This window comes from Tachypleus tridentatus, chromosome 3 (genome assembly GCF_004210375.1).
Source record: "Tachypleus tridentatus isolate NWPU-2018 chromosome 3, ASM421037v1, whole genome shotgun sequence".
NCBI classification, from domain to species: domain Eukaryota; kingdom Metazoa; phylum Arthropoda; class Merostomata; order Xiphosura; family Limulidae; genus Tachypleus; species Tachypleus tridentatus.
Window position 1 is genome coordinate 68,925,530 of NC_134827.1, and position 14,032 is coordinate 68,939,561.

Here is a 14,032-nt window from a genome sequence, read left to right on the forward strand (position 1 = left end):
TTTTGAACAAACAAGTGCCATCACGTGATACAGAAATGTAAGCACTAAGACGTTACAAATTAAAATATTTTCCTTTTGAAATTCAGAAATTAAAACTATATTATATAACAGAAACATCTGATTAACTACATACTAATGCTATTAGATCTACATCTCTTTTGGTTATGACCACATCTTTATTGAATTTTATAGCTCAATAAAAATAATACAATAGCAATACAAGAGAATTCTCTCCCTCCTATCATGAGTGACTCTCCTTATATATAATTATTGTATTTAGAATGATCTCTTTCAAAACACAACTAGTATGAATAAAACTCCAACTGTGACTCTAAACATGCCATACACATATAAGATGTTTTTTTTGGTAATTTCAATCTTTAGATAAAACTCAAAACTTTTACCAAGTATTTTTTATGTTAAATAAATAAATAAAAAGCATTATAACCCTTCAGGCTCAGCAATAAACACAATTCATATCCATTTCTACATCATCAAAAACATTCTAAATGCTGCTCCAACTACGTTTTTTCACATACATTATCATCATATCACACATTTCATCTTTACTGTTAATTATACATTAAATATCTAAAAGTATTTTAAACTATGTTGGAGGAACTTAAAATAATATATCATTCATTTCCATAGTAGTCAGTTACTCAGTTAACTAGAATTAGAATAACTTGATTTTAAGGCTCTTGAATGATGTACAAACTACAAGGTCATTGTTAAAGATTTAACATTTTTCACAGACATGGAAAAAGTACCATTTTAACCTGTTCAAGTTTTTATGTAGAACATCTATTAATGTAATTATTTTCACATCATTATTTTAAACTTAAGCCTTACCCATTTCAAGATATTCACTAAAAAGACCCAATTCTTCTTGGTTTATTAAGTTGTAGTCACTCTCCCACTGAGTGGGTGCATGGTTTTCATGAGCACACTGACCCTTTTTATGCACTGACCACTTGTAAACCCGTAACAGCCATCTAGATAAATACAAAAACATTTTTACCTAGTTTTAAAATAAAAACAGTTTTTGTTGTTGACATGAATGTATAAATAGTTTAATTTTACATACAATCTGACTTACTACATGTTTGACTGAACATTAATAAACTACAAATCTTGAACATACCAAAATCCCTTTTTTGAAAAATGTTCTTACATGAAATTATTACAATAAATGTCTATTTTAACTAAAAAACTTACGGAACACCCATTTCCACCACGGCATTAATGAACTGCTTCCCTGCCACAATTATAGCTAACTGCAAAGAGAGTTCAAACAAACACCCTCCTGTTCCACACTAGAAAGAAATGTAGAAAAACAGTTTCAATATTACTGTAGCAATACCACTTTAAAAAATATCTCAGAAAGGACACAAGACTGAAAAGTACAATAAGATATAAGTCAGTGTGTGAGAGCACTAATAACTTGCCCAGGATCAAATGGTCCAAAAAATGTTTCAAACCTCAAAATTTAAATAATGTGTGTGACTAACATGAAAAACTTTGCAGAGATTGATTCTTCATAGTTTAAGTTTCTCATGACAGGCTTAATCCCAGGAACTGACCTAACAATTATTCTATGCTTGTTATAGTATTACAGTGTATTCACATCGTTTGGCAGGCTTTAAGTAAACATAAATAGTTTTTTTGCACACCAAAGATTATATTTTTTATGGAGTATTTTTACTATAAATGTATCTGTGAATACTTACATATGTATAGATAAATAAATAGAGAATTTCTGTATACTAGTCTGAATGTTGATTTCCATGTTTAGATCAAAAATACTTTTCTTCGTCTCAAAAATTTCAAACGTTTTTGTGTAATATCTAAACCTAAATCCTTGTTACTGGTGTGACCCCTGAAGCAGTAATGAAGCAGCTACTCATGAACATTTTTTAAAGTATTATTATTAGTTGTAGTTTTTTGTTTGTTTGTGTTTGTTTTTTTTTAATTTTGTGCAAAGCTACACAAGGGCTATCTACACTAGCTGTCCCTAATTTAGCAGTGCAAGACTAGGGGGGAAGGCAGCTCGTCATCACCATCCACAGCCAACTCTTTCACCAACAAATAGTGGGATTGACTGTATCCATTATAACGACCCCACGGATGAAAGGGCGAGCATGTTTGGTGTGAAGGGGATTCAAACTCGCCACCCTCAATTTACGAGTCGAGTGCCTTAACCACCTGTTACTATTATTATTAGTAGTAACAGTAGTACTTATTTTACTCAATCTAACCTAACTGATCTAAAGAGATTTCTATTTTTAAACAATAATTTCCCATGGCAATCAAGGTTAAATTGAAAGCAAAATATGGAATTTTATTTACAGGAAACATTGCAATATGATAAATCACTTGACAGATGAAAACCACGGCTTTCTATTGGTTTTTAAGTAATACTGTACTGAGTGTACTTATTGGTAATTTCTAATAAAGAGGACATCACAAGTGGGTGTGGCAAGATAGATTTGATTTCATGTCTCTGGAACCAAGTAATATCAAACGCTATGAAAATTATAGTATGCCTTAGCCAAATTATATAATAATAAGTGATTTACATTAAATTTCATCTTCTACTTTTTGGAGGGGTGGTAACTAAATTAGAGAAGAAAAGGCCTAGAGAGAAAATGTTACAATTCTTACACTAGAAAATTCTAGTTTTTCCATTTTAAATATTGCCTTCTGAAAGTAAAATCTTTAAACTTGTATACTATTAAAATATGGATTATGAGCTATGTTTTCAGGGTTTATTTATTAGTATATCATAAAAAGAAAATACTTTCATCAATTTTTGAATGTAACTCACTAAAACCTTGAGGCATGCACAGAAAAAGATGTCTACAGAGAAAGGGTTAATAATGCTATTTTTCCCAGCCAACAGGAAGTGTACTTTGAATAAAAATCAAGATTTCATGTTTTTCTACCATGAATTTATGACTTCAGGTCCCAAATACCAGTGCAAATACAGGACTTATAGTTATTTGGTTGATTGCTATTATGTTATTGAGCAAAACATTGTCTAATCAGGTTCAGATTGAGCATATACAGATTGATAAAGTAGGTTATAGATTAATGTTGTCTGTGTAAAGTAGATTACCTCAAACAGTGCTGGTCATATATTAAAATGCCATTCAAATGTAGTTTGTTAGAACAAGAAAGAAGTAATTTAGGTATGTTACTTTCTAATCTAAATTACATTTGTCTGTGTATAAATGAGTAATTATTACTGACCTTGGATCTTATCTAAGCCTAGATCTATACTACTGTTAGTAGCAATAAAACAATGCAGGTGTCCTAATGATACTCAGGCCTAAACACAGGTCTTAGCAACACTGAATGAGATGTGCAAATTGGAGATAGTTTTACAATGCTTTATGTTTAGTGTCATTTCTACAACATAGTGACAATGCTGAATACTTATAATTTCTTGGGATAAAATTTCAAAAACCAAAAATTCTTTTGAATATGTCTAAGAGACAACTTAAAAAAAGAACACTGGAAAAGAAAATCACAAAAGTCCTTAATTATAGAACATATTTAGTTTTATAGATACAGTATAAAATCAAATCCTATTTGCAAATTTCAACTTAAACTAAGAACAAACAACACAATTATTAGTAAAATATTCCCTTCAATGTTTCAGTTACTTTTAACTTATTATTTAAATTCTTAAATCATAATATCCTTACGTATTTAGAAGTTAAGTTAATGGCCATTTTGGCCAACTGACCACCATTTTGCATACAATCTTCACATGACTATATCAACTTTAAAGACACTTTACAACATTCATGTTTCGATATTACCAGGAGATATAAATGAAAGTCTGAAAATGACAAGTTGCCTTAATTATTTTGGTAGTGCAAAAGTAAATAAAAAGGTTGGATTTTATGAATAATAAACTGCAAACAACAACATCATGTTATTTATTATGACTTAAAGAACAGGAAAGTGGCAATTACATTCCAGATTTAGTTTCTTAAAAATTACAAGATTACTGGGAAATTAAAAGCCTCTAGAGGACTTATTTTCTAAAGTTATCTAAAAATAAAAGTTAACATTTTACTTAAACTGAAAATTGTTTCCAATAATATCCACCAACACTATAGCTAGAATCTCACATTGATAAAAGTGTAGGGGGCAGTGCAGACATGATCCACACACAAAGCATTTGTATAGAACAGGAATGTACCAAGAGAAAAAATGGTACAAAAGTGTGGAAATTACACCCTACCTCTATAACAGATATACTCTTCACTTGGAGCTTTGTTCCTATATCAAAGGCAGAACAGAATATGAATAATCATGAGGTAGGCCACCCCTGACCAGACAGCCAAGATTCTACGACTCAGGGTTGAAATTAAGGGGTTGTAGTACCTATATCTCATATTGCTGGCTATGGTTATCAGACCACAATGTTATATATATATATATATATACACTTTAGATACCAACCTGTAACCACAGAATGTTGCATTTGGCACCATCAAAATAACGACAAAAAAGTAAGCAACACTTAACAAGTCCAAAAGGTAACACCCGAGGCTAGGAATAATGGGATCCCATATGTCATACCCAACTAATGAACAGAACTTATCTGGTATGGAATTACGAACATTTGTTCTCAGTCTCTAACCAAGTGGATAAGGTGTATTCTACTTAACCCTGGAATTATGTGGAACCTGCACTCAACCATGGACTTACAATGGAACTGCTTTGGTTTCAAAATTATGATATAGTGAACCAACCTCCATGAATGATAACCAAAACTGGCACTGATCAAAGAGAAGGGTTTTGCACTCCCCAACTAGATAACTGTATGCAAAATATGAACCAAATTTATGAGTAGGTTCCCAGGAAGGCTGGAGCCACTCTTTCTGCAAAATGAAAAAAAACATCTAGAAACCCTAGAAGGAGGACCCCTGACTTTGCCCTCTTCCAAGAGTGGTTGAACACACTCAAAAACTTCGGTGGAAAAGCCTCTTGTCTGCCACAGATTCTCAAGCTCCACTAATACAGCCTGGGGTGCTAAAATGCACTGGGGAGTCCTGAAAAACAGAGCTCTGGAAACTGTGCAATAGATGAATCAAGTTCCATACATTTTTTTCAAAGCAAACCAATCACAATTTATTCAATATGAAGATTAGCAAAATCCTTTTAGCTGTATTCATGAATGTCCATGAGTGGCAATCCATAACAAGATAATATCATGTGGTAGGTGCCTAAATGATCTTACAGGGCACCTCATTTTGACAGAACCTGTTGCATAATGGTGGTAGTAATTATAGTAAAAGTAGTTGCTAGTTTGAAGTCGAAAAGAGAAAGCATACTTGCCGCAGAAGCACTAGCCCCAGAATGGGATACCATGAAAATAAAGGGACCCTGAAAATAAAAAAAGAGTATATGATTGAGGAAAATACTCATTTCTGGTAAAAGCCTAGCAGATGTGGTAAAAAAAATATACAGGAAGTACTGGGACACCATCAGAAGAGGAATCGGCCAGATCATGTAAACTACAAGATAGGAGAGTAATAGAAGTATTCCACATACCAGCCGACACAATGTCTTCAAAGAACCACTGGACCGAGCAGCTAATGACACTGGGTATTGAGAAATAGCTACAATGTCAACAGATGTTAAGTATGTTTTGGAATTATTATACAGTACTATGAATAAACTGTGTACAAAAAAAATTTTTAAATAATAGTTTAACAGCTGAACTTTTATATAACAAAAAAACTGACAATACTTCCTCTTGTCGATATCCAAACAATGAATTGTAATGTCCTGGATACCCAACAAACCTGTTGCATCAAAAGATAAATTTTAACATAAACAGCTTTCTTCACATGTAACATAAAGATAAAAATAAAATCTAAAAAAGTCAATTCTGTATTGATGAACTATTGACACTTTCTCCATTGTCCTTTTTCATTTTTAAGTCTCCTAAAATCTCAAAGGTAAAACCACAAGTTTGTGGGTAATTAAGCACAAAGCTACACAATGGGTTATCTGTACTCTGCCCACCACCAGTATCAAAACCTAGGTTCTACCAATGTAAGTTTGCAGACATACTGCTGTGTCATTGGGGTAAGAAGTATAAGTTTAGGACATTTTTAAAAAATAAAGAATTCTATGCCATTTCAACAAGTTATTATTAAAATTTCCATGACCATTTAATTCACTGTAAACACAATCAATGTAAAATACATTTTAGCTTGTTATATTTAGACTTGTACATCAATAAGTTATATTATTCAGCTAAAACATTAATTTTATCTGCAATACTTATAAATAAAGAGCCCTCATAATGCTAAGTTTATTTATAAATGAACAAAAAATAATGTGCTTCAATATTTGATTAGTTACCTATAATCTGAATTTGAAAGGGAATAGCTTTTTTATGGTGTTACAAGTTTGTTTTTATTGCTTAAGACATTTTTCTTACATATGAATTGTAATAATATCTTTGTATTAAAAACTAAAAACCAACAAAAGTAGAAAAAAATGAACACATAAAGGTAAAAACAACAGTTTAGCACATTGCTTCAACAACTTAAACATCTACTTCAACCTACACATACAGATATTAAAATGTTTCAAAAATCATGTTACATGTGATTTTTAAACACTTCTATGAACAGTAATAAATTAGTTAACAAAACAACTTAAAAGATTAGTTTTTATAACCATGTATTATTAGCTCTCTTTTAGTACCATTTATTTTGAGTACTTTTTCACTATGTTTCTTTTTTTTTACTTTGTAAACTACTTCATTTCATATTTTAACACAAATTACTCACCTTCCTTTAAAAAATGCAATGTAAAAAACTGATGAATAATAGTTGACAAACTTCAACAGGTACATCTTCAAAGTCAAACTATTTTCATAATCAGTTTGAGTGCGATGTATTTCTATATACAATATTTCAGAACAGTATTAACTATTTTACAAAAAGAATATTAACATACAGAAAAAGGTTGACATAAATAAAAAATGTTTGATAAACTACCTTAACACTAATGACAACCAATTGATAATACTATTAAACTCATCATTTAACACCCATCATGTCAGAGGTTTTTAGAGCTCTTAGGTGAAACATTAAGTTCTATTCTTCAAATCAAATCTTTAGAGTATAAATATCTTTATGTCTGAAAGTGAATTATTTCTTTCTTATATATTTACAAAATTCATTATTTTCCATAGTTATAAATATCATTCTATGTCTGGCTCAGGTCCAGCTTTTAGGTTACTCTGCTGCTGTCACACGGAGCAAAGATATTTCTGCAACGTAGTTTTGAACAATTAGAAATACTACGGTCAAATATTTTTGTACTGAGGGAGAGGAAGTCATAATAAAATACAAATCATAGGAATTTAAGACAAATTTTCCATATTCTTCTTAATTTGTCCATGATCTAAATAAATGTTAAGCCTTATCTTAGCCTCCATCATTTTTTTGTTGTTGTTGTCAGAAGTAGGATACAAATGACTGTTCATCAAGACACTTGTGGTCTAGATACACTAGTTTCCATGAATTAGCAAACATTAACCACTTCTCAAGCCAAATCATTAGGAAACACAAGTTAATTTTAAATCAAAACGATTAACTTCATTCCATATTGTAACAGAAAAAAGAGCTTTACATTCTAGTTTTACAGTGGAAATATTTTTATGGTAGTTTTATACACATTTTAGTAATCTTTGACAATTTTTAAATTTATAACATGCAGTACTCAAGCCAATTTATGTAATATCTTTACATAAGCTGGCTGCATTAACAAGAGATGTTTTATTATTTATTGTAACATGATTTTATCTCAAAATAAAATTCCATATTTTAAAATTTATTTTATTAGTCTTGAAGTTATAAAAAATTATGTTAAAACACACATATATCCTTAACATAAACTGCATGGGGTCAGTTTATTGGATGAATGCCATATTACAGATGGAATGTTCACTATATTTCTGAATTTATTATGCATATCTATACAAGATGTTGCAAGTTGTTAGTAGAATGTACAAGTCTGTTGTATGCTAAATATCAAATACACTGGAAAAGTATTTCTAATCAAGAAAGGATGACAATCTGAGTTACATATTAACATGTTAATGTTTATGTAAAGACTAAAAATACTATATCCATGGCACTGTTTGCATATTGTGCTTGAATTGCCTTTAGAGCCTCTAAAATGTATATTTACAAGTTTTACTTTTCAGTATCCCTGTACACTGTATATGATATTTACTGTTCTTCACCATGAACTGTCATTAAATCAAATACATAATACCAAATTAAAAGTTACAAATAATCATCTAACCTTAAAATTATCATAAATATATTTATATAAATACTATACAATGTTTCATGTATTTCTGCATATATATGTTAGCAATGTGAACAGTTTTCACTACTTTGATCACAAAACTATATGGTATTACAACTAAATATACTTTACTGTGTTTCGCACTGATCCACTGGTTTATTTAACAAAACACTCAGACTTGATCAATAATAAAACTAAGACTGGTAAAGTGTGCTGTTAGTGACGTTCAATATACTTATACATAATTACTTTCTAATGCTATTTAATTACATTCTGTACAAACAGAAAAGTTAATTAAAAAATTTAGATAACATGCATAATGTGGCATAAATTAATTTTTTAAAGAAATAAGTTCTATTTTGAAAAGTGTGCATAATTTGGATTTATTCACCAATAAAATGTATGTTTTTTCAAGATGTATAAATTATTCTGATAAACTTTGTATGACTGTTACAGTATTTATCTGGCACTAAAATAAATATGGATAAGGACTTTTGCAGTCAGATTCTGGTTAAATTTTGTTATTCAAAATGATGAACAAAACATACAAAATAACCTATGTTCATTTGGAATTGCCAAAATTAGAAACAAGTGAAACTTACCCAATTCAGTAAGAAAGGTGGCTATTCTTCTATAAATCTAGAAAAGGTTAATAGTTAGTCAGTTGTTTCAGAAAGAACATCTACACTAGCCATCCCTAACTTTAAACTGATAAGACTATGAAATGACACCTATTGCTAATTCTTTGGTTATTCTAATCAAATAACAGGATTTGACAATACTTTTACAACATTCACATAATCCCAAGGTTGAAAGGCATTTTTGCTGCAACAGGATTAGAACCATAAACCCCCAGGTTCAGAGTTCAGCACACTGACCACTAGGCCTAGCATACAAATAATGAAACAATACAAAAATGTTTCAGATATCAGTGTGATATGAATATGGTAATTTTATCCCTGGTTCAGTGCCATTCTCTTTTGATTTAATTTACTCTGGCTTGTAAGTTTTGGTGTTTAAATCAAGATTTTCTAATCCAAATTTATACATGCCCAGCCCAAGGGTAAAAGAACAAATACATAATCAACATACACTAATTCTTGTGCATCGTATTTGACCACTCAAAGATGATGGGTGTGTTTATAAAAAAATTGAAAAGTTATTTGGTTTGGTTTGTTTTGAAGTTTGCACAAAGGCTATCTGCACTTGAAGTCCTTAATTTAGCAGCGTAAGACTAGAGGGAAGGCAGTTAGTCATCACCATCACAGCTACACCTGAGGCTACTCTTTTACCAATGAATAGTGGGGATTGACTGTCATATTATAATGCCCCCCATGGCTGAAATGGCCAAAACTGAAAAGTACTACTGAAGATCTTACAAAACAAATATATAGTAGTGTTACTTGCATCTGAACTTAAATACTGAGGTTTTGTCATTATTTTAATAATTTCTCTGGCAAATTTATCATGTATATAGATAAATTTCTCATTCCCACTGAATACCAAACACCATTACTGTGTCAAATTTACCTACTGAACCTGTTTCTAAACTTCACTGTTCTCAAAATTGGTTCTTCTTTAAATCTGAAATCTTAAATGTTCACATAGCTTTAGTGTACACACCTATATACTTCAAATTAATTCATAAATAAATACTCACAAGTAGTAACACCACAGATCAGGAAAATATGGTGCACGGTACATCTTAAGTAACAATATAATTAAAACTCATTCTAGATTGTCAGAAAAATAAAAAAAACAACATGAATCAAAATGCAGAGACTGTATGGTTCGTTTACCTGTTACAGTGTACATCACAGAAGCATTTAGAAAAACACATCAGTAAAAAACTAAGTAATAAATTTTCATAACTCGTGAAAAACTGCTGTAATATTCCTTCTAAAGTTCAATTTACATTATTTTTGAAGGGGATAATAAAACCACAACTTAGGCATTGGAAAATCTAACTTGTTTGTTTGTTTTTTTAAAAAAAGGGATAAAATAAATGTAATGAGCTTTAACTGATTTGCTTTGTTTTGAATTTCACACAAAGCTACACGAGGACTATCTCCACTAGTCGTCCCTAATTTAGACTAGAGGGAAGGCAGCTAGTCATCACCACCCACTGCAAACCCTTGGGCTACTCTTTTACGAACAAATAATGGGATTGACCATCACATTATAATTACGAGTCGAGTGCCTTAACCACCTGGCAGCCAGGCAGGGAACTTTAAATGAGAATATTTCAAACAAGCATAAGATCAAGATCTTTTAAACTTTTGTTATTCACATCTATTTTTATACTCTGCTATCTTTTAAAGTACATGTAATTAAAAAAATGCCTTATTCTTCTTGAAAAATGCAGTTATTTTGAGTTTAAAAATTTTAAGAAAGAATTCATACAAAAGATACATAGCTTGTTAATTTTGTTTGATAGAGTACATTTAATTACAGTTTTGTTGTAAAACCAATACCAAACACTTTTACTGTCATCATAAAACTTATAATCTGATAATCAACTACAACACTGTAAAATCATCATCAACAGATAGATCTAGACTTGTATAAAAACAAGACAAATTGTGGGAACAACTGGACAAAAAGTCAGATGTTTGTTTTGATGTTTATTATAAATTGATAACAGTGCTGTTCTTACCCCTGTAATAAAGTTTATTTTCCTTTTCTTTACTGTTGATAATTTAAGCTAAATATTCTGGCCTTGGATGTTCCTGGTGATATAAAAAACAAACCACATTATGATCAAGAGTTCAGGTAAAACATCATATCTATGTGATAAGAAATTTACATTTTTTAAACATGTATTTTTGAGAAATGTTCTCAAAAGAATACCTTTAGGGAACATTCAAACATTATTTTTATAAGACAAAGTTTGAAAAGATGTTCAAGGAAAAATACTAGAGAGTAGCTGTAAATATCATACTGGAAACAAACAAACTTGTCCTGTGCACCCAATAGAGGCAGGAAAACAAGGTCATTAACCCTTTCAGATCAAGAAGGTCAAACTGCATATGTCACAACCTTTTACAGAGTTAAATTCAAAATTTAATTAAACTAGTTTATTATTGATGTATACAAGTAAACTTTGCATCACAATGTAATTACTGAATCAAATTTTAATAGTATTTAAGTTCTTAGATTCTTCCTTTTTCTATAATTTACTTATCACCTCTCCAAGAATTGAATAATTTTATGTAAATTAGTTATTATAAAGTAGTTATTTTACAGCTTTCTATCTTATTCGTTCATGATGTCATACACTAGGAAATTAGAGTCATTTATCATGCACACCTATCACAGCTTCTCTTTTACAAGCTGCCAATAGTTCTCTCTGATGTTGTATATCCATAGACTTACCGCTACACTAGCAGGGGGCATTTAGTGTGGTAGTGCCATCAGTAAAGAACAAAAAAAAGATGCTGGTAAACAGTACATTTTATGTTTTTTATGAATATTCTTTATTTATTACTACAAAAGTAACTAAAATGAAAAAACAAGAAAGTTGTTAGGTTAAATTAGCTAAAATAATGAATAGTAATAAGAAATATTCTTCATATTGTTTAATGTAATTCAATAGGGTAACATGACCTGAAGGTTCACCAAGTGATTTAAAAGTTGTGAGGAAGGATTAATTGTTTGTTTGTTTGTTTTCAATTTTGCACAAAGCAACTCGAGAGCTATCTGTGCTAGCTGTCCTTAATTTAGCAGTGTGAGACAAGAAGGAAGGCAGCTAGTCATCACCACCCACCGCCAACTCTTGGGCTACTCTTTTACCAACGAATAGTGGGATTGACCGTCACATATGACGCCCCCATGGCTGAATGGGGCAAGCATGTTTGACGTGACGGGAATGAAAACCCGCAACCCTCAAAGCAAGGATTAATAGTTACACATGGTTCAAAAGTCAATAAAACTGTAAGATTAAGAAGAAACAGAAGATGTATATTGTCACAATTTGCTGTCATTTTAGCAGAATAAAAAGTAATTTACAATTATTTCAAAATTTTTTATGGTGGTTATGAGGACGTTTAGATTGGCTGATCATTTAAAAGTTACAGCTTGTAAAATAACAGACAAAATAAACTTTTTACTGACAGCAAACATCATCTGATATTTATGAAGGAAGTTTAAAGAACTACATAAGTGAAATTTGAAAATTTTTTAAATGAAGTATTTTTAATCTTAACATGAAAAATCACTTTGCAATCATAACAGTCAACACTGACAACATATAATTAAAATATTTGTATGATTACTGTCAAATTTGTCATGACACAACTAGTACCTTCACAATCACAATTGGTATACTGCCATGGGTAAATGTTCATGTCAAATACACAAGTCCATTGTGATAAAATTAATTACTAAGGTAAAAGTACACATTACCTCTAAAGTGTCAAAACTAGTCATATCCCAGTGGTGGGTAATTTTTTCTGAATACCTTTTTGCACAATTCAAGAAATATTACAGCTGAAAGTAAATAAAAACAAAGTGATAAAGTTTATCATCATTAAAGACAGAAATTGCAACAGAATGCAAATTACTCTTGAAACTGATATGGCTTATGATAATTTATTCAACTATTTTTGTTCACCAAAGTGTTAGTAATAACAAACTTTGTAAAGTGTTTTCTTTTTTCCTTGAAAAGTCCCAAATTACAGACAAGATATCTCAAAGTAATAACTTGCTTTTGGAATTAACTTGAAGTGTTTGATGTGAGACTTCAGTTATTGAAGTTGAGCTATTGCGAAGTTGAGTCTTTTGTTAAGCACCTAGGAACAAACCAACCATAGAAATCAAAACATGTTTAGAAGACCTAGCCAGGAGACTTGTGATACTTTCTACAGAGAAGAAAAACAAGGAAACAACCAACAGAAAGAAGACAACTTAGATAATTTTATTGACATCCAACAGCCAAACTTCCCAGGTAAAATTAAAAAATTTACATTTTCCAGAAACACCTAAAAACATCTTAAATGATTTTTTCAAAGAATTTTCTCACAAAACCATCAACATAATTTCACAAAACAGAAAACTAAAAAACAACCTTACAAAAAGAGATATTAATTCCATTAAAAACCTAAAACAAGACAAAAGAATAAAAATTCTAAAAGCAGATAAAGGCAACGCTATAGTCATAATGAACACGAATGAATACATCCAAAAAATGAATAACATCCTATCAGACACGAACAAATTTAAACCAATACACACAAATCCAACAAAGACACACGAGACGCAACTGAACAAATTACTACTACAAATGAAAAAAGCCAACACAATTTCACAAACACTTTATTCCTACCTACGTAAAACCGACTCACGCACACCGCAAATATACGGCATCCCCAAACCTCATAAACCAGATTGTCCATTACGACCAATAATGTCCACATATGAATCGTTTAATTACAATCTTGGTAAATACATAGCATGGGCATTCTCCAAATATGTAACATCAGCCAGCTCATTCATCAAAGACTCTTTTAATTTCAAGTCTAATCTAAATCAACTTAATCATAAAGCCTTAATGGCCAGTTTCGATGTTATATCCCTCTTTACAGAAGTTCCAACCACTGAAGCCTGCAAGATAGCCTTAGAACTCTATATCCGAGACCATAACCAACTACAGAAATTCCCAGTAACCAGTTAGCAACCC

General features: G+C 30.9%; 1 protein-coding gene across 2 annotated transcripts in view; it reads right to left on the reverse strand.

Moving 5' to 3' along the window:
• The window catches only part of LOC143247071 (anoctamin-7-like), a 14,793-nt gene extending 1,950 nt beyond the window's left edge, over positions 1-12,843 (reverse strand). For both annotated transcript variants that reach the window (XR_013026351.1, XM_076494469.1), the window contains exons 1-7: positions 12,760-12,843; positions 11,012-11,084; positions 8,958-8,994; positions 6,825-6,936; positions 5,771-5,825; positions 1,219-1,316; positions 853-995 (exon numbers count right to left, since the gene is read on the reverse strand). Coding sequence is in view for 1 of the 2 variants with exons in the window: in XM_076494469.1 (XP_076350584.1) it covers positions 853-995; positions 1,219-1,316; positions 5,771-5,825; positions 6,825-6,889 (361 nt within the window). In the remaining variant the exon portion in view is untranslated. The remainder of the gene's footprint in view (positions 1-852; positions 996-1,218; positions 1,317-5,770; positions 5,826-6,824; positions 6,937-8,957; positions 8,995-11,011; positions 11,085-12,759) is intronic.
• Between the last annotated feature and the right edge of the window lie 1,189 nt (positions 12,844-14,032).